The sequence below is a fragment of the Pseudopipra pipra genome, chromosome 6 (genome assembly GCF_036250125.1).
Source record: "Pseudopipra pipra isolate bDixPip1 chromosome 6, bDixPip1.hap1, whole genome shotgun sequence".
In the NCBI taxonomy this organism is placed as follows: Eukaryota; Metazoa; Chordata; class Aves; order Passeriformes; family Pipridae; genus Pseudopipra; species Pseudopipra pipra.
In genome coordinates, this window is record NC_087554.1 from 27,288,727 (window position 1) to 27,314,879 (window position 26,153).

General features: G+C 38.8%; 1 protein-coding gene across 1 annotated transcript in view; it reads right to left on the bottom strand.

Annotated features, from left to right (window-relative positions):
• Window positions 1-26,153, bottom strand: part of SPTBN5 (spectrin beta, non-erythrocytic 5) — a 97,390-nt gene that overhangs the window by 5,593 nt on the left and 65,644 nt on the right. The window contains 21 exon segments of the mRNA XM_064658121.1: window positions 805-909; window positions 1,825-2,001; window positions 2,793-2,982; window positions 4,632-4,849; window positions 5,373-5,528; window positions 6,650-6,844; window positions 7,568-7,772; window positions 8,244-8,440; window positions 8,806-9,018; window positions 11,430-11,616; window positions 11,762-12,018; window positions 12,741-12,878; window positions 14,230-14,376; window positions 14,972-15,062; window positions 16,110-16,282; window positions 17,806-17,883; window positions 18,858-19,046; window positions 20,846-21,008; window positions 21,634-21,755; window positions 23,223-23,336; window positions 25,698-25,812. Coding sequence (XP_064514191.1) covers window positions 805-909; window positions 1,825-2,001; window positions 2,793-2,982; window positions 4,632-4,849; window positions 5,373-5,528; window positions 6,650-6,844; window positions 7,568-7,772; window positions 8,244-8,440; window positions 8,806-9,018; window positions 11,430-11,616; window positions 11,762-12,018; window positions 12,741-12,878; window positions 14,230-14,376; window positions 14,972-15,062; window positions 16,110-16,282; window positions 17,806-17,883; window positions 18,858-19,046; window positions 20,846-21,008; window positions 21,634-21,755; window positions 23,223-23,336; window positions 25,698-25,812 — 3,430 coding nt within the window.

The following is a 26,153-nucleotide window of genomic DNA, read 5'->3' on the forward strand; positions in this document are numbered from 1 at the left end:
ACCATGAATACTAATGGGAGTTAATCTCAAATACAGTGAATCCTGACCTTGCTAAGTTCTCTAGAGGCTGATTTTTTAATAAGCTCCAGAGAACTTATGCTCCTTTTTTTGTGTCACTGCTTCTTTAAGTTTTCTGTAAGAGCATTGAGTATCTAGGGGTGTTGTCAGGGAAAAATTTAGAGGAAAGGACCTTTGTCCCTTCATTTAGCCAATTTGCAAATCAAATGAAATGAATGAAATTAGCTTTGGCCAAGCTAATTTTTAGCCTAATGTCAAACACAAAAGCTATGTTTTGCTGGTTATTTCAGGAAAATAATTAAAACCTCCCACATTGAAACAGGATCTGAGAGACTCAGTGAATATTTTTTGGTACTTATCACAATCCATTGTAAAACTCTGATGTCAGAAGGAAAAAGACCTATCAGTGCTTTTATCTCCCTTTATTTTCAGCCCTTTGCTATCATCTAGAATGCTCAGGTAGCTCCAACTCCCTACTGAACTCCCAAATAAAGCAAAATTTCTCCATCTGTGTAGCAAGGGATCACACCACTTCTCACACTCTTTTTGCTTCTCCTAACAGAAGAAAACTTCCACTTCTTCCCTAGAGCTTTTGCAAGCTAGTTATCTTTTTTGATCCACATATAGGTCTGGTTCTCAGCTGCTATGTCTGCAATATCTAAGCTTTGGTTACTCATTTACTCCATCTCAGCCCAGGAGTTCATTCATATGCGGAGTGATATCCAAACAATCAAGGACCCACATCATCCTGTCTCATACACAGCTGATTAACCTTCTAGTACTCACCTTAGTTTTCCTGCTGAGCTGAGCAAATTTCTCCTCCTGTGCTGCCAGCATCTTCTCAAAATCATGGTGTTTCTTCAGTAATTCCTCTATTTCAGACACTGAATCCTGAATGGAAAAATCACCAGACATGGAGGTCCAAAATCAAGTCCCTCAGAAGAGACCATGCCTAAGATTTTCAGATTTGCCTCTTTTATTTAGCCAAATTATGATTCTGAAATTTTTGTAATTGAATGTCTAAATCCCTCCTAGTGTGTGAAAAATTTACACTCAATAAAAGGTCTGTAGCTTGCAGTCTGTCTGATGTGCAGTAGAAAAAGAGCTCAAATAACAACCTTTGTTTTTCTGCAAAGCTATGTAGTACCATGGTTTCCAGCTATAACTGTTTACATACAGATTAGGTACATGGATTCTAGCTTGTGCTACACACACAGTAATTCCTGCCCTATGACAAGGCATCTTAAACCTCTGTCATGCCCTCTGCTTAGTTTTTGATACCTGAGTTTATGACTTTGTTTTCCCATCTTATAAACCATCAGAAGACAGTTCACAATGAGAAAAAAATGCCAAACCTAAAGAAACATGTTGGATGCTAGTGTTTAAAAGAGAATTGACAAGCTAGCTGTCAAGCCATCTGTGTAAAACATTCTACCACTTGATGCGGAGAATGAGGTGGGGAAAAACCCCTTTTCCTTTCAAAACAGGCTCTCAGCATGACAGGGAAGGTTGAACCCTCTACATGTTATCTTATTTCAGAAAAAGGTCTGGAATTCTCCCCAGTCTTCTACCACCCCTTGGAAGGACCACTTCGAGGAGCCCGTCACCATGTCAAAAGCAGCAACTACCCTGGGCTCACTTCTGTAAGATGGCAGAGCTCCCCCCCTTTCTAATCTCAAGGGTGCATTACTGTTTAGACTGTGATTAATTTCAGGCCTGAGCTGGTACACGTGCCAAGCTCTCTGTATATGCTGAGGCATAGAGTGTTCAATAGTGTTTCAGTAGTGTTGCACTGTTGTTACTCACTCCATAGTTAGGATCTGAAAGAAAGCTCTCCTTGGCAGTCAGCCATGCTTCTGCTTGTTCTAGCTCTCTGCGGAGCAATTGAATCTCCCAGTTTTCTTCATATAACACTTTCCTCATGTCCCAGCTCTCCTTTACCTTCTTCATCAGCTCTGACAGCTCTAACAGTTTTTCTTCAATCTAGAAAAATAACATTTGCAATGCCAAGAGGTGAAAAATCCAATCAGATTTTCACAGGACAGCCAACTAGCATGTAATGATTTAGCCTTCAAGATTTGGAAGATGATCTCTAGATAACTTTGTGGTGTTAGCATAGTTTAGAAAGGATGTCTGAGTTCTCATTTTTCTTACTTGAATTCATTTAGCCTGTACAATGTATAGCTAGATGTTAGAATTTTATCCATATTCCACATACTGTATGACCAATATTCTGCCATATGATTTCCCAAGATGAAACTTTGGCAACTTGTATTATAGAACTAGTGAGAAGGAGAAGATTCAACAAATACATCTATTTATGGCAAGGCAACAATGGAGAGACTTAAACTGCAGAAAGTTCTCTTGTTCTTTCTGCAACAGAAATAAGGTAATCCTGCATAAATTCTGAAGATGTTTTTGGTGGTGTGATTTACAGAGAGTGTCAAGACAAGCTTGGGCAAAATCTAAACATACATAGATAATAGGATCACAGAAAGGTTAACATTCTTGTTCCTTTGAACATTTCTGAAGAATTATGTGTCTTCTGATGTATGCAGGGGCATCAGTCCATCCTACAGGGGATTGCATTGTGATGTGTCATAAGAACTTTAAAACGTGTTTTCTTTTTCTGTGTGTGACACAGGGTGTGTAGCTTTTAACAGTTAAGAATCGGATTGTCCTGTTTAGTTCTGCTCTGAAACAAAGCTGCAACTTCTGTCCCTTTTATGTCATTGTTCACTCTTGTTTGTAAAATATTTAGCTGATCAACACACCTCCACAGACATGAAATGTGCATTCTTCGCCAGGTCACCTCCTGCCCGCTGCATTTCTTCATATTTTAGCCACTGCTTCTCTATCTCACGCTTGTATTCCTCATGACGCTTGATAAGCAGTTCAGCTCCCAGGACATCATTTGCCAGTTCCTCAGATATCACTAGTGCATGCATCTCATTGGCCCAGGTCCTATAGAACAGAGCCAAAGGGTAAAAAGGGAAGGAATCCGAGTCTGTTGGATATTTGGGAATGCACACACACGTACTATGGCTGTGGATGCAACTATACAGACTTTTGTTTCCTCACAAAAGACATTAATACTGTCCTGATTTTGGCTGACATAGAGTTAATTTTAGTAACTCTTAGTAACTTGTACTGTGCTGTGATTTTGATTTAGTATGAGAATAATGTTGATATCACACTGATGGTTTGGTTGTTGCTGGGTAGTGCTTACTCTAAGTCAAGCACTTCTCAGTTCCCCATGCTCTGCCAGTGAGGAAGTGCACAAGAAGCTGGGCAGGAGGGGAAACATAGCCAAGAAAGCTGACCTGAACTGGCCAAAGGGATATTCTGTATCACAGAACACCATGCCCAGTATATAAACTAGGGGGAGTTGGTCAAAAGGGGCCATTTGCTGCCTGGGGACAGGCTGGGTACCAATCAGTGAGAGTGGAACAATTTTATTGTGCATCAATAGTTTTTTTTTTTGGGGGGGGGTATTTTCTTCTTTTTTTAAAATTATGATTATTATCTTCATAATTAGTATTATCATCATTAATATTATTATATTTTCTACTCCATGAGTCTCAACTGGCATAAACCAATGCATCCTGATTTATCTGAGCTCAGGATCTATCCCTTAGCATAGTTAATATCCAACAGTCGGTAGTAACCACTTCACTCTCTTTATATTTCTACTCATTTCATAGATTAACTTTTTCATTATCTACACTGATCTAAAAATGTCCACATTACTTCTATGGAAATCCTGCTTTAAAACCACAATTTGCATTAAAAATGTATAAATGTTGATTAAGATGACATTAAAATGATGAAATATAATATTTTAAGATTGGTCTGGCACTTTAGCATATTTCCATGAGTTATTTCAATTTTTACGTTAGACCTCTGCTTATAGATACTTTGGCATGATTGATTTAAAAAAAAAGAGATTTAGCTCGAAATGCATTTTTAAAAACATTTGTAGATGCTTTAAACCTTCAGCATTTTGTTCTAATACTGATTTAAAAAACGAAAAAAAATAAAGGAATTTCCCAGCCATTGAATTCTTGCAAAAAAGTGATCCCTAATAATAATGGACAGAAGAGTGTTGGGCAATGCCATTAAATACATGTGTGCAAGATGCTTTCAGCACTTGAGCAAGTGCTAACCTATTTTAGAAGATTATCTTTAATGTAGTTGCTTTGACTCGGAGAAAAAGGGGCACTGGTAGCTGTGCAGGTGTACAAATTACTTCATTATCTAGCCAGAGATATCCCACCTTCCTAAAGAATCAACAATATTTTCACTTGGAATTGTGAAACTACCAAATCTATCCAGAGTGACTGAATTCTCCCAGACTTCTTAGGAAATGGTCTAAAAATATAGTCTAAAAAAGTGGCTTTGTCATGCCCTCTGTGCTGAAGTGCTATGGTCACCTCTGATATGTGGTAAATTCTGTGAAGTGCTGTTGAGAAGATGCCATGAGAGAGACTTGAAAGCAAGCTGCAGAGCCCCTGGGACAGGGGTCAAAAACCTAACAGGTGGAATTTGAAAAATCCTATATAGGAAAAACAAGAAATAGGGCCCACTGTCAAGCTCCAGGGGCCAACACATACATCAGCTCCCTGCAGGCATTGAAGTAGAGCTGGACTTGTTCTGCCTGACTCAGTCTTGCCTTCCTCTCCAGAAATTTTTTGTCCAGTTTTTCCCAGGACTCATCCACATCTGTGAGTCTCTCCATGATATTTTCCTTAACTTCAGGGTATGTGCGGCTGAGGTGCCAAGCCTCTCCTCGAATCCGTTCCAGCTCTTTCATGATGACTCCTAGATCTCTCTGGAACAGAGACAGAATGGATTGTAAGACCAAGTCACTACTTAGATCTATCAAAAGTAGATTTTAAAGATGGTGCTTATCTTTTCTACCCACTGGCTGTACAGGGGCTGGAAATATGAATCTGTCAAGACTTTTTCTCTCAGTTTTCTTTCAATGCCTCTTAATATCCATCATCAAACATAAAAGAAACTTCTTTAGATGTAACACACTGATTATTTTGGTAGATGTGGAGCTGTAGTCTCCCGTAGTTCAGATGACACCTTTGCAATTATAATTACAATTTTGAATAGATTTTATAAGAGAAGCTCATCCTTAGGAGCAAAAACTTTATTAATATAATATCACAATCTTAAAAACAGGAGGAAAAGGCCCTCTTCTGTGAAGCACAAAGAATATTTAAGGGTGCAATAAATTTATCTTTTGTTAGCCTGCAAGCAAGGCCCTTGAAAGGATTTAAAATCAAGCTTTTTTTTTTTTTGCCATCTATGCTTTTCTGCCACTGCTTCCTGACAAATCCCCTTACCTCTACTCCCTCAAGATGACTGAGAAGTGTCTGTACACCTGGAAGATCATACCCATAATCTTCTATATCCACCACTGCCTCTTTCTCCTGCATCCAGCCCTTTACTTCATCCACATCGTGATCGTACTGGTGAACTTGACATGCTGCTCTTAGATTCTGCAATAAAGAAGCAATTTAATGGTAATAATGTACAGCATGTCTACAACACAAAAAAAGGTAACCCTAATATGTCATAATGCAGTAGAAACTGAACAAGAATGGGCCTGAAACACCTTCCCAATTAAGTCATCTGAAAGCAAGATGTTAAGCTAACCTAATTTCCCCAAGTTCCCTAGGACAGTGGAAAGAAGTGGATGTCTCCAAAGAGCAATTTATCCCTACATAAGAAGAATGATCAAAATGGAGAACATGAATTGTCCTCTGAAGGTAGGTCTTTACACCACAGAAAGTGTCCTAAAAAGCTTGCTTGGATAAAGGTCTACACTGCAAACTGTGAAAGTAAGAGGTGTTAAGTAAAATTCATATTTTTCTGAAATTAGAAGATTAAAAAATGTTCTAATACTATTTTATGGTCAAACTATATATTAACAATTGTCATACATTTATTTCTGCTAACAGACAATAGTGGGCTTGAGCCACCTTATAAGCAAAATGCGTATGCAAGAGTAGTAGAAAAAAAGAGTTGAGGACATCTGATATTTTATGTTCTCCTTAAAACAAACAAAAATGTTGAGTTCTAGGTATCATCTCTGCTTTTTCAAACACATCTGTGACTGCAGTTTCCTGAAAGAGAGTGAGCTGATTTAACAGCTAACTGCTGCCAAAAGGTATGGGCTTTGACTTTGTGTCCTCTATCACAATCTCTCCCATATGCCTTCTTCGACTTCAAGTAGCTAACTCAGCAAAAAAACCTGGAGACTTTCAATCTTGTTTAACAAGCTGTTTAATAAGTAGTTCAATAAAGAGACCAATAAGTGTCAGAGCTGGACTCCTGTTAGTGGTGGCTTTGTTTTTCAGGAAACCAGAGTTAGCAGCGAATTAAAAAAAAAACAATTACTTGAGGCTGATAAATATCTTTCAAGTATAAGCCTTGTCAGGAACAGTAGGGTAAGCAGGGGCTATAAAGGGAAATGAATCAAGAAAGAATTGAACAAAATGCACTCATTTCTCTTATAAACCTTGTGTTTCAACATGAGCAATGCACTGGTTTGGAAAAGAAAGAAGGATATGGGAGACTGCAGGGAAATCAGTAACCCAGTTTTTCATGTGTTTCCTACCTCTGTCCTCATCTGAATGGCATGGCACAGTTTCTCCCAGGTTTCATTGATTTGCTTTGTTCTTGTCTCAATAATGTCCATCTTGCTATGGCCTTCCTTATAGAGTTTAGATGTTAATTCATTTAAGGAGACAACTTTAGAATGTCCCAGAGGTTTCACCTCATTTACAAAATCTTTAAACTTTTTCTCCAGCACCTGCAGAATAAATGGGGACACAAAATTAGATATAAGAATTTCTGCCTACCTCTATGAGAGAGACAGAAGGAATCACTTTCTCTGTTCTGTATAACACAAAAGCTATGTATTGCAATCTACAAGTGCAAGTCACTTGACAAATGGTCTGGAGTCAGAAGAAGGCATCTATTGTCTTGATCATTTAACATCCTATGTCACAAGGAAAAATCACCCACATTCTGACAAGCAGAAGCTGCTCAGATCAAAAGCTAGTGAACATAACTTTTCTACATATGCAGCAGTTGTTGAGGAGTGGATACTATGACTTATACCTCTCTGCACTGTGTGTCCCAAGGAGGAATTTATCCTTGAAATTGGCAGCTAGAAGTGTGAATGCTGCATCCAAGTATTTTCTATAGAATTTGTTACAAGAGCATGGCCCATAGCCAAATTTTTTAGGTCCTGTCAAATTTATAATCAGGGTAAGCAGTGAAGTGTACTGACCTCACCTTATCCCAAGAAAAGCTAACTTTCTGATACACTTTCTTTTTCTGTTGGAGGATGCTACCTCAGAGAGCCCTATATAACCAGACAGAAGCCAGTCAGCTCCTGCTGCAGAGACAACTGGTTTGCTTAGTTTTTGCAGACATAACACACTTCACTGTCAGCAGCTGCACAAACATTGCAGGAAATATATTCCTGCTTTGCCACACAACACATGCAATACCTTTTATTTTCTTTTACCTCAACATCATCTAAGTCCTGCCCATAGTCATCAGACTCTGCTACAGACTGTTTACTGGAAAGCCATGCATCCACCAGCTGGAATTCTCTTTCAAACTGATAGAGCTGGAATTGTTCTTGTAGGCATTTTCTCTGGGTCTCAGACTTCTGTAGGAGAGACTGGTAGTCTGCTAGGATCCCCTGGAGCTTTGAAAGTATGACTGAGCTGCAAAGAACAAGAATCAGAAGGTATGTCTTTGTTTTATTGTTCTTTTTGAACATTGTCTTTTCTGACATGTTGGATTTGCGATGCCTTTAAAATACAGAATAAACAAGAAAACGTCATGGAGTTATGCTGTGCCATTAAAGCCAGCTATTTCAAAAAATTAAAGTATATCATATAAATGGCTGCTCTTTACACTTCCTTTCCCCCAGATATAAACACAAACTTGCAATAAAAACAGTGAACTGTCAAGAATATTCATTTCCTTTCCAAAGCACAGTGGGAAAAAACAGTCATGAAAACATTAAAACAATCATCAAGCTTTTGGGGAGCTCAGTGTGTCTGATAGTGATGAAGGAGGGTTGGATGTCCCCTGAAGTCTTATTTCTGAAGGAGCCATCAAACTTTTCCATATTTGCCTTCTCTAGGTATTTCTGTTAGACCTGGAGAAGAAGCCTGTTCTCACTTTCCTACCTCTCTGGACTGTCTTTGTTTATTAAGCTGGCACCTGTCTCCTGTACTTTCTCGATCCGGGACCTGAAACTATCCATGTCCAGTTTGGTAGCTTCAAGTTTACGAAGTAAGACTTGCGTGGATTCTTCATTCTTCCCATAATCCAAGGTATCCAGAATGAAACTCCTCTCTGCCAGCCATGCCTCCACCTCCAGTAGCTGTATAAAATACAGGGACGGGCCTTAACATATTTTGGTTTAGGTCAAGATAAAGAAAACTGGAAAGCAGTGGTGCACTGATCTATCAGTGAAATCAGAGAGTAGCTTAGGTGTCTTCCTGTAATGCAGTCTAGCAGACACTTCCAAAAAATATGTACCCAGAACCCAGCAACTGCAGTTACATGTTACTCACTGCAGTTAATTGAAAGGTAATTGTTATTTCTCCACTGTACCCATATTTACCAGATATGAAAAATCGGGAGAGTATGAATTCTGTTCCTTTCTCAGCTCTTACATCCATTCAACAATACAGATTCTTTTAAGCAAAGAATGACCAAAATAAATCTCTCAGGAAACATTTTTACCTCATTTAGGAACAGATGGGCCTCATATGACTGCATGAGCCTCAGTCTCCTCTCTTGAGCCTCTGCCTTCAAGTTTTCTACAGAAGTCTCAAGTTCCTTCAAATGCTGCATAATCTTGAGGGAGGCTGGGTGGCCTCCCCTTACCAGTTTCTGTCCTGTACTGAGCACTGCTTTGGTCAAAGCATCCCGACTGTTTATCTCATTCTCCAAATTCTGGAAAGAGTAAGGGTAAAGTGACATATCAAAAATAAAAGTTATGGAGATTTTTATTCCAGAAAACCTAGTCATGTAATTATGAATTTGCTTCCTATTCATGAAGATGAGTCAGAGGTACAAAGTCCAAGTGCATACTCTTAGTGGAGTGGAGGAGCTTTTTGGGGTGAAGGCATAATCATAGAAATCAAATTTAGCCATGGAACTTTGTTGTGTATCCACCTCAGAGTCTGGAGGGAAGAGGTTGTAAGCACAAACCTCTTATCTGTAAATTCCACTGAATATACTCACTTTCACTCCATTACATGGTGTTTCTTGAATGGTGTACCTAGGTAAGAACAACCAATTTGCCTGCTCATTAGTTTTTATCACATGCCGATGCCTTTGTAGAAAAGCATAACAGACATTGCAAATGCTGTGGGTACATACACTATCAGGCAGCTAACAGGACAAGGAGAGAAGAAAACTACCTGAACCAATTCTGAAAGACTTTCCTTGAAATTAATTTTTGAAGACTGGTAGATTTAAAAACTATATGCATACCTCTGTATAGCCTCTCATATGATATTTGCCTGGGTAGACAAGGACCATGCTGTGATTTGTCTGCAAGCATATGTGCATTCCTTGGCTGACTATGCCTGAGCACCTTGAGCACAAACCCCACAATTTTACAAGTTTAATTTCATAGCTATGAAACAGTAGTTTCAGAGTTAGACTGCAGTGCTGTGTTAATGTAGAAAAGATGTCTTCTATGAGGAGAGGAGCCGCTTTCTCAGCTTAAGTGTCAAGCTTGGCTTGGCTGGAAAAGAGCTCGGATTCTAATCTTGCCTTTAACTTCCACTTATTAATTTCAAGACGGTCACTATGCTGTTGAAAACTGACACCATATCTGCTCCAAGCCAAGCAGTTGCTTGTACGCGTATTATATTTGTGTGTAAATGCTGTTTTGCAAGACAGTGTGGGGTTTTTTTCCCTTTGGTTAATGCATTTCATGCACAATCTCTTTTGTGGTAAAAACTCAAGTTTTTCAAATCTGACTCATTAGGTTGAACAGTAGAGGGTGGAACTAATAGTATATTCAACTCTTGACTGTTAAATTCTTGACTGTTATGTTACCTCTGACATTTGCTAGCTTGTAAGTCAACATTAAAACAAGGTGTAGAGGCTCTAGCTACTAACACATTGAGAATTCAAACTTATATTTTAGTCCTATTTCCAGAAAAATGAGAAGTAAGATGGCAGGAAAATTGGCATTTTATTATGTACTGATAATCTGGTCTATATCTCCCATTCTCACAGTTCATTGAACAATTTTGAGACTTAGCTAATTAAAATTAAGATAATTGCAGCCTAAAGCAGCCTAACTGCTCCTTCAGTTATTTGAAATACTTTCTCAGATTAATTCAGCTCAAACATTCTTTTCTTCTGTGAATCTAATTATCTTCCTACCACGTCAACCACAATTTTTAGGAGTAATTGCACACATAACAACATTTATACTTTTGATCTGGATGAAACAAGCTTTTTATTAGTACTGGTTGGTAACGATTGTATCGAATGCTTGGGATTTCTCTCTCACTGTATATATATCACTGCATTAAAAATTTTTATGATTTCTGTCTTTGCCAATCCTAAAGCAGGTTGAACAGATTTTTCCCCAGAGGCACTTGCTGTGGCACTTAAATGTGCTGTCATTTGCTAACATTAAATACCAACAGCTGCTGGAGACTTTTAGTGGGAATATTTTTTCTTCCACCTCGTGTTTGCAAAGAGACTGTGCTCTTTATTAAAAAATTATCAGGAAGGAAGCTGTTGTTTTATTGGTATTTGAGATGACAGTATTCCAGATGCTGCTTTCTCTGATGGCCTGTCTGAACCTCATGAAATAATTCAGCAGCTGTTTTGAAAGCTACCACTGGAATGAAGGTCGTCTAGGGCTTGTAATAATTCCCTGCTATCTCCCTTCCTTAGGAGCAGAAAACGTTTTGGGGAAAAATGTTTTCCTGGGAGATCATGCTAAGACATCTGAGCAATGAGCTTTCTTGGATGTACTTACTGAGTTTCAAAGCATTTTGCTAGGACATCTGTTGCCCAAAGAACCTATGAAAGCACACAAAAGTTTGTAAAATCTATTTTGTATTGAAAAGGTCAGGTTTTTAACTCAGTTCATAGAAAGAGCCAATGTATCCACAGAAAAGCATATGGTGTGGTACTTGAACCACTGCAATGATAAGCAGGATGGAATCTCACATGTTGCCAAGCCATGGACATATCCATCAAAAGTGAAAGGGAGAAGAGGCATCATGACTCTTTTAGCCAAAGCATAGCAGACAAAGTTTGATACAGACAAATTGAGTTCAGTGTTCTCCATTTGATTCTAAAGACTGTGAATAGTTCTCATATGACATTACCTGGTGCTTTTCTTGTAGACTCTGAACAGTTGCCAGGGATTGGCCATAATCCCTGGAGGAAGCCAGGGGGAGCTTCTCATGAACCCAAGCCAACTCCTCATCAACATCTCGGAAGAATTGGTACTGAAGTCTGCTTGCCTCCAGATTCCCGCGTCTCTCCTGCAGAGGATCACGTAATCTTTTGTATCTGTAGGTTTTAAAGATAATCCAGTGAGGACCGCAGATTGGTTCAGAATGGTGTAGAGAAGGAAAGAAAAAAGAATATTCAGGGAAGAAAAAGGTTGATAAAAGTAGGAAAAAGATGGCAGGAGACAGGCCAGGTAGTTACACACCTCTGCACCAGTTGATCTACTCTCTCTTCTAGTTCATCAGCAAGAAAGTGTTTCTCCTTCTGGAACTGCTGAGCTGTGACCACAAGCTCTTGCACCCGGTCCCTGTGGCCAGCAATATGTTCCTCCAATTCCTCTTGTTTCTTCAGATGACTGTTTAAAACCACCAGATCATTGCTACTGTATGGTGCTTTCAGCTCATTTTCCACACCTTCCAACCATTTCTCTGTGTCCTCTACACTTCGCTGAAAATGAAGAGCCTGAGAACAAGCAAAAAGAAAAGATATTTAAACGTTTAGGACATATAATGTGATGTAAAAATCTTCATCACTTTCAGTAAGAATTACACACAAACATTGAGTGACTTCCCAGTGCTCAGTGAACTCTTCCCAGATATGATGATTGTTGAAATGAAGAAGAGAATTCGGTCACGGTGAAGACAGCAACAGATGCAGAAAACATCAAGATTTCATCTCACTTGTGTTGCATAAATGCAGATCATGGCCACAGTACCTTAAAAGGAAGCCATTTAAAGGGAGAGCTCTGTTTTCTAAACAAAGATCTGAGAGCCCATGCAGAACTCCCAGTCACAAGAATTCACGTGCCTAGAGCTGGAAGAATGAAAAGCAGCTGTGGGCTTCTTTCTCAATGTACTGGAGAAAAGATGCCCTTGTGACAGATGAAGAGAGCTGACACATATTAGTAAACATATTTTTCCTCAACATCCCTCTCTGGAATCTGGATCTAAACCAGCAGCAGAAAACAGAAGGGAGCCTAGCCTACAGATCCTTTTCCCTCCATAGGAATGTCCAGTTCTCCTGCCAATTCCATTCAGCCAGTCTACGTTTTTTAGTTTCTTTGCACTAATGGTCTTGAGGAATCAAGTTTGATTGTATCAAGTGACACACTTGTAGATGAGACATGTAGCAAGGCAGCTGTGCTATCTCTGGAAATGACAAGATCCACTGGCATGTTGTATTACCTTGTAAGCATCCTGCAGTTTGGTCCATTTCTCCTGGCAACTTGCTAGCAGTTCCTCCCATAGCTCATCCATTTCTTGTAGTCTGGACTGAATGGCTTCTGAGGCATGGTGCCTTTCATGGAGCATCTTCTCCCCTTCCTATAGCACAGGGAACAGGCAAAGTTTTCTTCCTTTGTTGAATGCAGCAGAATATATCACTTTTGCCTCCATAAACAAAGCCTGCTGTCACAGCTATGTAAAGGGGCAACTGCAATTGCCGTTTCCTCACCTAGCACAGAGAGGCTACAGAGACAGAGAAAAAACTAATAATGGCAAAAGGGTTACTGAAACCTGGGCAGAGAATGCATAGCAAGGTAAGCAAGATGTACAGCTAAAGAAAGTTGCTATAGCAGGTCAGTAGATGTTCTAAAGAGCAACTACTAAGGCTATTTCTAATGAAAAAGGCAGGGCATAAAGAAATAATGCGAAAGAGATTGTACAAACAAGAAAGGGAAGGGAAGGTTTGGGAAGGGAAAGGAAAATAAAATGAGAAGAGAAGAGAAGAGAAGAGAAGGGAAGGGAAGGGAAGGGAAGGGAAGGGAAGGGAAGGGAAGGGAAGGGAAGGGAAGGGAAGGGAAGGGAAGGGAAGGGAAGGGAAGGGAAGGGAAGGGAAGGGAAGGGAAGGGAAGGGAAGGGAAGGGAAGGGAAGGGAAGGGAAGGGAAGGGAAGGGAAGGGAAGGGAAGGGAAGGGAAGGGAAGGGAAGGGAAGGGAAGGGAAGGGAAGGGAAGGGAAGGGAAGGGAAGGGAAGGGAAGGGAAGGGAAGGGAAGGGAAGGGAAGGGAAGGGAAGAGAAAAACAAAAGGTTTTTCTAAGATAGTGATTACAGGTGAATCTGGAGGAGGAAATCTAATGATCAGTAATATATTGCAAAATACAGCTAGTAAGCACTGTGCTGAAAATAAAGTTAATAAATATGTAACAGTCTGTCCTTCCAAACTTATCATCTGATCACAGCTTCTGCCAAATATCTGACAAAGCTTGTCAGGCTTCCTTCATATCTCTCCTACTAATATGTATCTGCAAAGGAAGCACTTGAAAAATCTTCTTTATCCTTTTTGTTGGATACCTGTTAAAGGTTGTGCACCCAATCAGCTAGGTTCTCCACTACAGAGAAACAAGTATACATCTAATGTGGCATCCACCCCAGAGAGATGTTCCTAAAGTCAGTGGAATGAATCTTTTATTGAAGGCACTTGTCTATTTCCTTTGCATCCATGGTGAATATAGATAGCAAGCTAACACTGGATAATAAGAGAGAGTGGGAAGAAACTGATGGACACAGAAAATTCTTGATGGACTAAAATAATAAGCTTCCTCGTCCCCTCAGAAAGAACATGAATAACGTCAGTGATGAGACAGTGATTCCCCCTCACTTGTTTGAGATCACTGTAACTCTGCAGAGTCTTTCATTCCAGTTGCCCACCCCTGCCATCAACCCCGCTTCTCTCACAGATTTGATGGAGTCCAGATGATTCTTATTGGCCATGATCTCTGCTTGGAAAGTCTGGTGTTTCTGCAGTTTGGTCTGCAGATTGCTTGGATCCTTCCAGCTATCATCCTGGGCAATGCTATTCTTCTCATTAATCCAGGCAGCCACCTTTGGTGAGGAAAGAACAGAAGTAACCAAAACCTTCAGTGTTTCTTCAGGTCCAGCCTGTCAGTCTCTCCTCTTATATGTATAAAATAGGGAACCAGAGAGTGGGGACCCAAGTGAGTTGTCTTTCTGATGTTCTGCTTCCCTAAGCTCCTCCTGTCCTTCATAAAGTCACCTCTCTATGTCTGCTTATGCGCACTGTTACCTGGAAAGGGGGCTGTCTCCATCAGATAGGCTCCATGCAGTGAGAAAATGCATGGACACCTGTGTGCATGAGGGAGAATAGACAATGATCTCCCTATTTCTAACCCATTGTCAGTATCTTCTCATGGGTTTTTAAATGGTGGCGCATTCCCTTTTAATGCTTTCATTTCTTCTGCATTTTGCTGGCATCCATTGTACATTAGACCTTTCATCTGATTGCTAGAGGGAAGATGAAAAAATATCTCTTTATTCTTATCCTCATTTTCCCCAATATTATCTCATTCCAGACTCAGTTCCTTGATTTTTCTCACAGTAAATCTGTCCAGGGATTCAGACCTATGCGGCATAGCATGTTTTGAGAAACTAGAATACCATGAATCCTGTGTAATTGTACCTCAAAGGAATTCCTCAGGAACTTCTGCAGAAGCCTTGATTCCTCTAGCAAATGTCTGCGAGCAGCAGCATTCTCCAGTAGTCTCTCTTTTCTGAGATGAAGACAGATGTGTGAGGTCGAAATCACAGAGTGAATTAGATAAGGGTTTCCAAATTTCACTTCTAGAACACACATGCTCTAACCCTCCATTCTTTAGGAGGGAAATGTCCATAACATACAGACTCCCTTGATCTGAACTGTTAGAGAAGATGATCAGTGCACTGATAGGAAGGATTGCTAGCAGATAGATATGTTTAAACTACACACAAATTCTGTACATATGATATTTACCTTTAGGAATAACCATTACTGCCTTTCAGAGTTCAAGAAAACATAAGCTCAGCATGTTTCTTATGTGGAAATACTGTAAGCATCATGGTATTTGCCATGCATAAACCAAAGCTACACCATTCTTTAATCTTTTTACCAATTTTGGATCTGCAGCACTTTATTCATGTTAATGCAGATTTGAGATAATAATAAATCGTATCAAATTAGATCATATTAATAAATTTGTATGTTCACTTTAATTATAAGGGGTCTCTAATCTCTTTTCATAACTTTTATATATATCTTTTCATCTACCGTAGCAGTGAATACAGCTGCTTTTACTGTCAGCATTTGTTTATGATGAACAATACGCAACGTGCTACAAGAAATAAAGTAGTTCACATGAAAGGGCAAGATCTGATCAGAAATTTGAGCAGGGCTTTAAGATCAACCCCATTAGAGCAGTGAAAAAGCAGTTGTCTAGCTGATGACCTATCTTGATGGTATTTAATGATGATGAATTATTTAATGGCACAGCAGACCTCAGTCTTTTGTTTGCAGCACTGTCCCTAAGGCCAGGCCAGAATACAGAATTACAGAAATCTGCCTTTTTCTGCATCCTGCTCACTCTCCACTTAATTTTGCATTTTGGACACCTCCTGATGAAATTATTATTAGGCTCAGACCAATATGGGAATATCACAGTGCAAAGCACAAAGGTGAGCAAATGCAAATCAGTTTTTAGTTCTCTTAAATAATTTAAAGACATTAATCAGCATGGAGAGGGTCTTATCACAGAAAGGATGACATGGGAAAGGTTTGACTTCACCTCCTCAAAATGGCCTGGCATCTGTTGGTGATGTTGTCTGAGTCATAATGCTTGTTCTGTGCTAGCTGCTGAGAAAATGAAGCCATTTCATCAATTTTCTCCATCTGAACTTCCAGTGCTTTTTCAAACTGTGTGTGTTTCTGCTGTAGGCTCTCCACACTAGACAGTGAGTCCTGGATAGAAGATAACAAAAGGTAGCTGCTTTCAGTCAGAGTTCTTCCATCCACAGCACTGATAATCCACAATCTAAATGGTATTTACCTCATATTTGCAAGCTAGCTGTCAAGAGAATTTATTGTTCTTTGAAATGTATTGGCACTGAATATGACACTTGGGGCCTAAGTAAGGTTCTATGCAAGGTCTGAGGTCATTATTTCAGGGTCAAAACTGAACTGGCTGCTAGATGCTTAGCTTCTCATGCGTATTGTTGTGCTGCATAGAACACATAACTTCTCAAGAATTAAAACATCAGAGCGTAATTATAAATCAACCTTAAGACAGATGCTATGTTGAAAGCAAATGTGGAATGCCAAGCAGAAATCACAGTTAAGTGAACAAATATGTCACAGAAGGAGGTTAAAATTAGAGCCTCAGTTTCAACTCATGGAATTTAGAAGAGCTCAGATCCAGATTTGAATTTGAGGACTAAAGTCTGACATTACAGTTCATCTGGAGAGAAATACAGAATTTGACTTCTTGTAATGTTTGTGAATCCCAACCTTAATGACTCAGAGTTCTCTTTGCAGCATCCCTCTGGACTTTTAATTATAGATTCAGTGGTGTCAAAATGTTGTTACTGTGATAAACTCTGCTTCCCCACAACTCTAAAGGAAGCAATAAAGCTTGCATCAAATGGTTCAGAAAAAAATTCAAACTTCTGGGTGCTTACATGAGTCATTGGATGGGAAGTTACTCACAGAGTATTTTCTGTACATTGCTGAGCTAAATGTGATTGGGTGACTCCTGGTAAGTCTCATACTGTAATGAAAGGACTGTAAATACATACCTCTATGCTGAGAATTACAGAGGCAGACACCAGCCACTAGCATTTTATGGTTTTCATACCATTTGTACCCATTGTGTCTACACTGAACTCTGAGATGTCAGTCATTCCTGCAGAGACAACTAATTAGGTAGCACCACCTACACAAGATGCAGGATAAGCTAAGTATCAGAACGTATATCTGGCATCGTGCACAGCTCTTGCAACCCATGCATCACTTATTGCAGTGTTGCTGATACCTGTGATAGGTAATTTAAAGCTAAACTGGGTATGTAATCAGTGACAGCCGTGATGACTTGTGTACTGCTGGCAAGGGTATTTGGGTCAGATATGACAAGGCCGGGCTGAATGGAGCATTGAGCAACCTGGTGTAGTGGGAGGTGTCCCCACCCATGGGAGGGTGGTTTGAACTGGATGATCTTTCAGGTCCCTTCCAACCCAAACCATTCTATGATTCTATGCAGTCTCACTTTCCTGTTATAATCAGAGTAGTTGGATTGTTTCATTACTCTTGGGGCTGAAAATCCCATCCTGTGTAAAGTATCAAGGAAAGAAATCTGATTCTAAAACACCAACAAGACAGAGCAGTAAGGAGAAAGACCACAGGAAGGTTCAGAGCACATTACCATACTTCACAGTCCCCTTTCCATCAGACTGATTGCAGAGAAAATTGTAATTTCTCAGAGCACATACCCCTGAGTCCTCATTAGCTAGGAAAGCTTCTTTACTGCTGAGCCAACTCTCAATCTGTTCCACATAGCCATAGAATTTCTGTATAGGGAAAAAAAAGCAGCCATTAACATGAAAAAATGCTGTAAAAGAGAGGCTAACCTGATTTCGGCAGAGTACACTGAAAACCCCTGAACTTTCATGGCTATTTAAAAAATTAACTGCATAGCACTGGATGGTAATAAGCATTAGATTCTAGAAAAAACATATGTAACAATTATTATTGTGACTTTCTCCTTAATAAGACTATTTCTTTTTTGTCTAAGACATAGGATACAAGTACTTCTAGATTGTTTTTTAACGGTGTAGAGAAGGCTGCATAAGTAACTGGTCAATGAAAAGTGAGTAACACGGCCAGAAATAAGTAGTATGTAATACATAAAGAAGCATTAAAGCAGCCCATACCATATGATTTAAGTTCTCATATATATGAAGATTTTTGATGGGACTAGTAGCCCAGCTTTTATTTAAAGTATTTGACATTCCCATTTTTAAAATCCCTGTTTGAGCAGAAATTTTTTTCAGTAAGATGACTATTACAGGGAAGTATTTCTAGGAAACTACAGCCAAAACAGTTCTTTTCTTAGGGAAAAAAAAAAAACACCCAGGGAAAAATTAATTATTCTGTTAATGCTAAATTCGTCTTCAGACTTTTTTTTTTTAATACTTGTCTGGCTCCATGTTTTTTGGGAAGGTTATAGAATTTGGTAGAGTCATGATGTTGCATTTTAAGTATGTGTTTTTTTCCAGCTGTATGAGAGTTTGGGCACACTTTGCTAAGTTTTAAAGGCTTTAAAAATTTATGAGCACATATTTCACAGAAATTTCTGTGATTGTAACTTAAAGCCCTGTAAGCACTGAATGTGCTTGGCCCTCAGCATGCCTTCTGAAAACCAGTGAAATATATATTAAACACTGGGTATTATTAGCGTTATACTATCTCACAAATTTGCTGTTTTTATCAAGGAAAACTGTCAGTGGCACGTGCATTCTCTCTTGAATGTCTTTTTACTCACCTGTAAGTCTTGTGCCTGAAACAATTTTATATATCGCTCTTTCCATGCTTGGATCAATTCAGACCAGGCTAGCTGTAGTCTGGAGAGGGACTGGTGAATCTCGGGGGTTGCATAGTGACCAGAATTGGCAAGTTCTTTACCATAGTCACTGAGAGAGTTGAATCTTTCCACTCGTGCTTCGATCTCCTCCTAAAATATATTACTAAGGTTGATGTCAAGGGTTTATGAGAAGCCAGTTATTCAGAATACAAGCCTTAAGGGGAAGAATATGGGCTGTAACTTTCCAGCACTAATATTTGTATGGAAAATCATGCACCTTTCTTTGAGCTATGTTACTGGAAGAGCATAGAATTGCTAAGAGAAAATAAGTGTAGAAAATGAATTACTTTATTGCTTTAGGAACAACTGTTTTCCTACAAATGAAAATTGGGATTAAATTAGAAACAATCTACCTCCAGTCTTCCTACGTAAAGGTAGTTCTTATGAGAGACAGTGCCTAGAGTTTTTCACCTCCTGACATATAACTTGGCATCAGATTTTTACATTAAAGACATAGTTTCACTTTATTTTGTGGTGTTAAAATGAAATACATTTAACTTTTGCACCTAGTCTGAGGAATAAGTTATGTCCATATACTGAGTCCTGGAGGCAAAAACAACTATGGCCCCTGCAAACTGAATGTGGAATTTCTAATGCATGCAATTTGAAAATGAAAATAACCATGCACTGAAATAATACCATGTATTAACTCATAAACTACCTTAAACACTATGGCATGTACTATTAAATTTCTGAAATTAGAACTGCAGCTTTTAGGGATTTTTGGGGTTGTGGTCTTGCCTAATCAAAACACAGCTGTAAAAGAGTAATTTCATGGTTTTTTTTTTTTTTCACATCAGCATCTTATGTTCACCTCTAATCTCTCCAAAGGACTTTATTTTGAGTCAGTAACCTGAATGAAAAAAACCCTCAATTTTTCTTGTGTTGTCTATAATTTTAGTTTAGTCAACATAAGAACATATTGCCTGGATTCCTCCTTCTCTGTGTGACTGTCTCCTTAGAGCCATTTGGGCTCCTTTACTAACAGATATTAAAGACTTAGATCTCGCTTCCATTTAAATTTGGAGCACGCTACATCAGTGGCTATTTTTAGTGTGACAAAAAACCATTGTGAAGTCTGTGATATAAGAAAGCATTGTTAAAATTAAAGACTAAAAAAAAAAAAAGGGAATTTCAGGTACTTTGTACTAAATTCAGGTTTAGAAAATTATTCAGAATCTACAAACTATTTGTGCTAATTATGGGACCCACAAAGCACTTAGTCAAGATTCTGAGAACATGATTTTTAGAAAAAGTAACTTAATTGCAGAGAGAATGTAACAAAACAGCTGAAGGACAGTTATGATGCTTGGGAAAAAGTAAAATATTGATTTTTTTTTTCCTCCTAAGGTTAATGAAGAATATCACTCCTTTTAGAAAAGAAACCAAAAATATTAGCCAAATTAGCCACCAAAATATTGTGTTGCAATTGAAGTGTTTTGGAACTGAATGTGTAGCACTGTTCAATGGTAATTTACTGCCCTGTGTGAAACAAACTGCTGTTTCAATTTTTTTCTCAGGCAAAAGGAGTTTGCATGAAAAAAACTAAATCAAAGCCAGAATTGACTGGCATGAACTTTTTGGGCAATCTTAATAATGAGATCAGCAGCAAGCATAGTGTGATACTGAACCTGTTTTTTAACTACAGGCTTGGACAGCAGTACAGGTGAGAGCTAATGGGGCTTTCTGAGCCTTTCTGCAAAGACACAAGCTGTCAAACAGCCCACGAGACACAGTTTTGTCAATATGTAGGTGACTTCTATCTCTAATCTGGTCTTGAAAAGTTTTTTACCTGTTACTGACAGATGCATGCAGTAAAATTCTGCTGTATCTGCAGCAAATAAGAAAGATTCCCAGTATGTTCAATTGGAAGCAATGGTGATACTTGCCTTTCTCTCCTGATGCTCCTCAATCATACTTTCGGCTTCATTTGCGCTTTTAGGAAGCCCCCCTGCTTCCATTAACCCTCTGACATTTTGGGTCCAGTCTAGTAACTCCTTCATCTCCAAGTTGAATTTCTGCAACTGATATGAAGCTGCCAGCTTCTCCTTCCTGCCACACAATGTGCAATTCAGCATTATCCAACACAGAATTATTTAATTGCTTCTCTCTCCCCATTTGCAGAGGAAAGTATCTTAGGAGAAGCCAAATGAAATGAATTCAAGCTTTCCCTTACAGTTCCTAGCAGTCCTCATGTTAACTAAAATCATAGGAAATGCACACTGCCTTGGAGACAACACACTTACTATTTTTACTACATCAGTTCATTAGCACAAGAAAGGTAAAAAAGCCTTCATAGCTGTTGCTTCCAGCAATGATTACAGATCAGGCCTAAGCCTTTCTTGTTCTGGAAAGATTTGAGAAAAAAAATATCGCCTAGAACTATCCAAAAATAAGTCTTTCACAAAGGCTTTATGATAGATTTAATTTGATAGTCATAAGGCATTATTTAATGAGATAAACCACAAAAATTGTATTAGTTTTCCCAAAGTCATATCAGTGGAATTTTGTGTGTGCCAACTCACACTTTTTTCAGTGTAGGTGTCTAAGACGCCTGTGTAAACTTTGTAAAGAATCCTTAAAAACTTTTAAAAGGCCCCTGGCAAGCAGAGTTTAGACCCCAGAGAAAAGCTTTTCTCCTGCTGAGAGATATTCAAACCACTCTCTAAGTCTTTACCTTTGTTTGGCCTGTCCCTGGAGTCGTAGCCAGTTGTTTTTCATCTCCTGTTGCTTCATAGTCAGTTTGTCATTTATGGATGGATTCCTTGTGGAAAGGCGGAAAGATTCCAATTCCAATGTCTGGGAAGAGATTTATAGTGGGGTGAATTTATGCCAAATGCTTATATTCATTCCTGAGTTTGCCTTTGAGGAAAAATAGTTCTTTTTAAGATCCCTATTTTCAAAAGCAGGTACTTAAATTACGATAACAAAATAAACAAAGGGAAGATGTTTTATGCAAAAAACCAATACATATGCATTTGCAAACAAACATCCATGTGAAGAAAGATAAGTGTGCACTGCTTCACATGTACAAACGGTAATTTACAATGAAAAAAATAGTTTTGCAGAATACGGACAAACATAATCTAACTAAACCTAACAAAATCTAACTAAATGTAACAAAAGCCATGAAAATATGGAACAGACAGAAACAAACAGATTTGCCTTTCAGCAGAAGGCTCAACAATTTTTTGTATGTGTCTCAGCTAACAGCAGCAACAAACCACGATTTTCAGTGTAGACTTCTAGTTGATGTTGTTTTCCTTAACACAGGCTGATAAACAGTAGAGAACACTCATCAATTCAGGTTTAAAGTTGGTAACTTTCTTCCAAAATTCCATCAAAATTATGAAAATGAATAATTCTAATTAGGCAGAAAGGAGAATATGCCAGGCTGGTTTTAATCATAAAAAAGTACACTTATTATACTTTGTACATGGTATTTGTGGTACCATATCAAAAAAACCAAACCCAAACCCAAATGTAAGAATTGATACACATGCAGGTAAACCCAGATACCAAACCACTGCCAAGGTATTAAGGAAAAGTTTATTCCGAAGTCAGAAACTCTAAATATGCTGCTAAAATCTCACTATTGAGAACAACACCTTTGGAGAAAGTTTGCAAAAATATTTTCTATATGACAGGGCTTAACACTCTGGTCAACAGTGAAAAAATGTGAGAGATTGTCACAGGATTTCTACTACTGTGGTTCAACAGAAAATACTTCTTTTTATTAAAAATATACAACTATATAGGAGCTTAGACCCATATCTAATGGTTAAGATTAGTCCTAAGTGATGCAAACTGGCCATTTTACGAAAGCCATAGTGGATCAGGCAGGCAAGTATAATCTAAGATTTCTGTGTTTGATATCTGTGTCAGGACATTACCTGCACCGTGGGCTTTATATCTAAGTTTTAAACAGAACTAGAGTTGTGATTTTGGTCAATTCAGTACAGAAACTGGGGGAAAGATGGACTCCATACTTTCCAAAAGGTATAGGATAGTCTGATCTGGTTTGTAAATGAGAGCAAGAGAGTCAGACAACATGTTAAAAAGGGACTTTTCTTCTTAGATTTGGTGTATCAGAAATAATGATATTGATATGATAAAGCAGGAATAAGCAGAATGGTATTTTACTGAGAAGAAATTTATGCTGCATTTGCGTTGCAGAAAATTCATACTAATCAATCCAAATGATTTTTGCACCATATTTCCAAGAAGCAAAAATGAAATTTTTTACAGTGCTTCCTCACTTCTTACCTCCATTTTGGACTTTATAACACTGATTTCTCTCTCCATTTCTTCATGTCTTCGAATCAAGTTTTCCACACTTTCCACATCTTTTCCATAATCCAGTGCTTGTATAAGTACACTCTGGAAGGAGCAGTAAGATGTGCAAATGGTGAAGATTACACAAAGCAAAAGGATCATATCTTAATTATTTCAAAGAGTCTTTTCCTTCACTTCTTTGCATTGCCATCTAAATGATCTTATTGTCTTTTTAAATATCAACAGAGTGCATTGTCTGCTTTCCGGTACAGAGATGAAACAAGAATCCACATCTCTTTGAACAGTCATAATCCTGCTTAAAATGCCTCTGGCCATTCACATGTAAAACAGAGACAGGCATGCTTCCCTGCATTTCTCAGTCTTTCTTTTTCCTTTTTTTTCCCAAATACCAAACCAGAAAAATATTTCCCAATAAATTGTGGCACAGAAATTTTCAGATATGTATTATGAAAATATGAAAAATAAAATTTACTCTCAAGCTCCTAACAGAAATTAGATCCCATAAAATGAAGAAATACATTTGTAAAAGTTGCTATAAAAATTCTGAGCCAACAGCCTTGTGGTACCTTAAGTAGTACCACTTGCCTACTGACACATAATTAAATAAATATATAATATTATAATATCTATAATAATATATAGTATATATATGATCCAGGATAGGTATTTTTACTTCAATTTTCTGAATGAATAAGATTTTATGCAACTTCTCAAAACTGCATATTTAATAGGTCTGTACTGCACAGCAGGGAGAGATATGCAAGCTAGTGTTGAATGAACTGGCTTTGAATTTGCTACACTAGAAGTTGTTGTATTCAAGCTAAGTAGGTAATTCAGAAACAGCTCTATGGTAACTCAGCTAACTGGTTTTTGATATTCAGAACCAGCTTGGCTCAGCCTTGTTTGAAGGAGATGCATACCTGTGCCAGTAACACAGCAAAAAATAGGCACCAGTCCCTTAGTTTCTAAGATATGTACTCTACTTACTGCATCTTGCTGTGTTTGTTTATTGTGGGAGGATTTACTAGACAACATGGAGATGTTTAGAAATTTAAGGATGCCACTACTTCATGACTCGTCTAATTCTGCTTACAGTTAGTGGAAAGGAGTCATTGCTGGGGGATAATTTATTTCATCTGGGAGGTACTGGAAAACACCCAAAAGACAACACTGTCATCGGTCACAGCCAGCACGGCTTCATGAGAGGAAAGTCCTGCTTGTCAAATCTGATTTCCTCTTATGACAAGGTAACCCACCTAGCTGATCAAGGGAAGCCAGTTGTTGTAATCTTTTTGGATTTCAGTAAAGCTTTTGATGCTGTCTTTCACAGGATCCTTCTGGACAAAATGTCCAGCACATTATCCACAATATCCACACAGCTGGATAAACACATCACGCAGTGGGTGAGCAGTCGGCTCACAGGTCGAGCACAGAGGGTAACAGTGAATAGGGTGACATCAGACTCATGCCCTGTCACTAGTGGAGTTCCACAGGGCTCCATCTAAGGCCCTCTGCTCCTCAACATCTTCATACATGACCTGGACACAGGACAGGAAGGGATATTAATTTTGCAGACAACACAAAACTGGGAGGAGCTGTTGAGTCCCTTGAAGGCAGGGGAGGCTGTGCAGAGAGACTTCGACAAATTAGAGGACTGAGCAATCCCAGCCATTTGAAGTTCAATGAGGGGAAGTGTTGGATTCTGCACCTGGGATGGGGCAACCCTGGATGTTCATACAGACTGGGAATGAGATACTGGAAAGCAGTGCAGTGGAAAGGGACCTGGAGGTACCCAATGGCAAGTTGAATCTGAGTCAGCAGTGCCCTGGCAGTCAGGAGGGCCAACCATGTCCTGGGGGGCATCCAGCAAAGCATCATCAGCCGGTCAGTGGAGGAGGCTGGTTGGAAGGGACCTCTGAACATCATCTAGTCTTGTCTCTACCCAAAGAGGGGTCACCTTAGGACAGATTGGTCAGGGTCTGATCTAGTTGAGATTTTAATTTTTCCAAGGACTGTCTCTTCAGGTAACTTGTTCCAGTGTTCGACCACTCTCATTGTGATTTTTTTCACTTTACACCTATTTTGAACTTCTCACTTTGCTACTTGTACCCACTGACTTTCACTTTGAACTTCCAGGGAGAGTTCAACTTGATCTTCTCTGTAACCTTTCATTATATAAAGAGAGCATCCCCTTTTATTGCAGACTCTAATCTGTGATTTCTCACAATACATTTCAAATGTACCCATTATAATGAATGCCTTGGAGTTGGTAATCTGCACTGTTTAATGACATTTCAGCCTTCTTACACACTTTAAACACAGACAACTATCAAAGATCACTGTTGAATACTCAGCGGCTCTCTCGAAATCAGCATGCCTGGGTTTATTGCTGTTGGCAAAATACAACATTTTTCCATTTTAATCAATCAAAATTTGAAAACTTACCTTCTCAGTAATTCTTTCTGTGATGTCATCTATTTCTCTGATTAAGGCATGAATCTCTAGGGCTCCCTCTAATTTCTTCCTGTATGCGTTCAGGTTACCATGGAAACTGTTCCACCTTTTATTGAAAATAATATTTTAGAGATGTATTTCATAGGTAAGGATTTCCACAACTGAGTTTCATGATGCTCATATTTAAGCAAAAAGACAAGATTTCTGAACTACCTTATGCATTGATCCCCAACTCCCCATAACAGGGCACATCACAGAGATAAAGCATTAGTGTGAGAAGATTATCTGGTTATATTTATACCAGGTTTTCAGGATGGCATGGGGGCTAAAAGCTAAAAAGTACTGATCCAGTTTCCTTAGACTCTCAATAACTTCATAATCCACATGCTTTTGTTTCTTAGACAGTGGACTGTGAAGCAGCAAAAGCAATAGGCAATTCACCAGGAC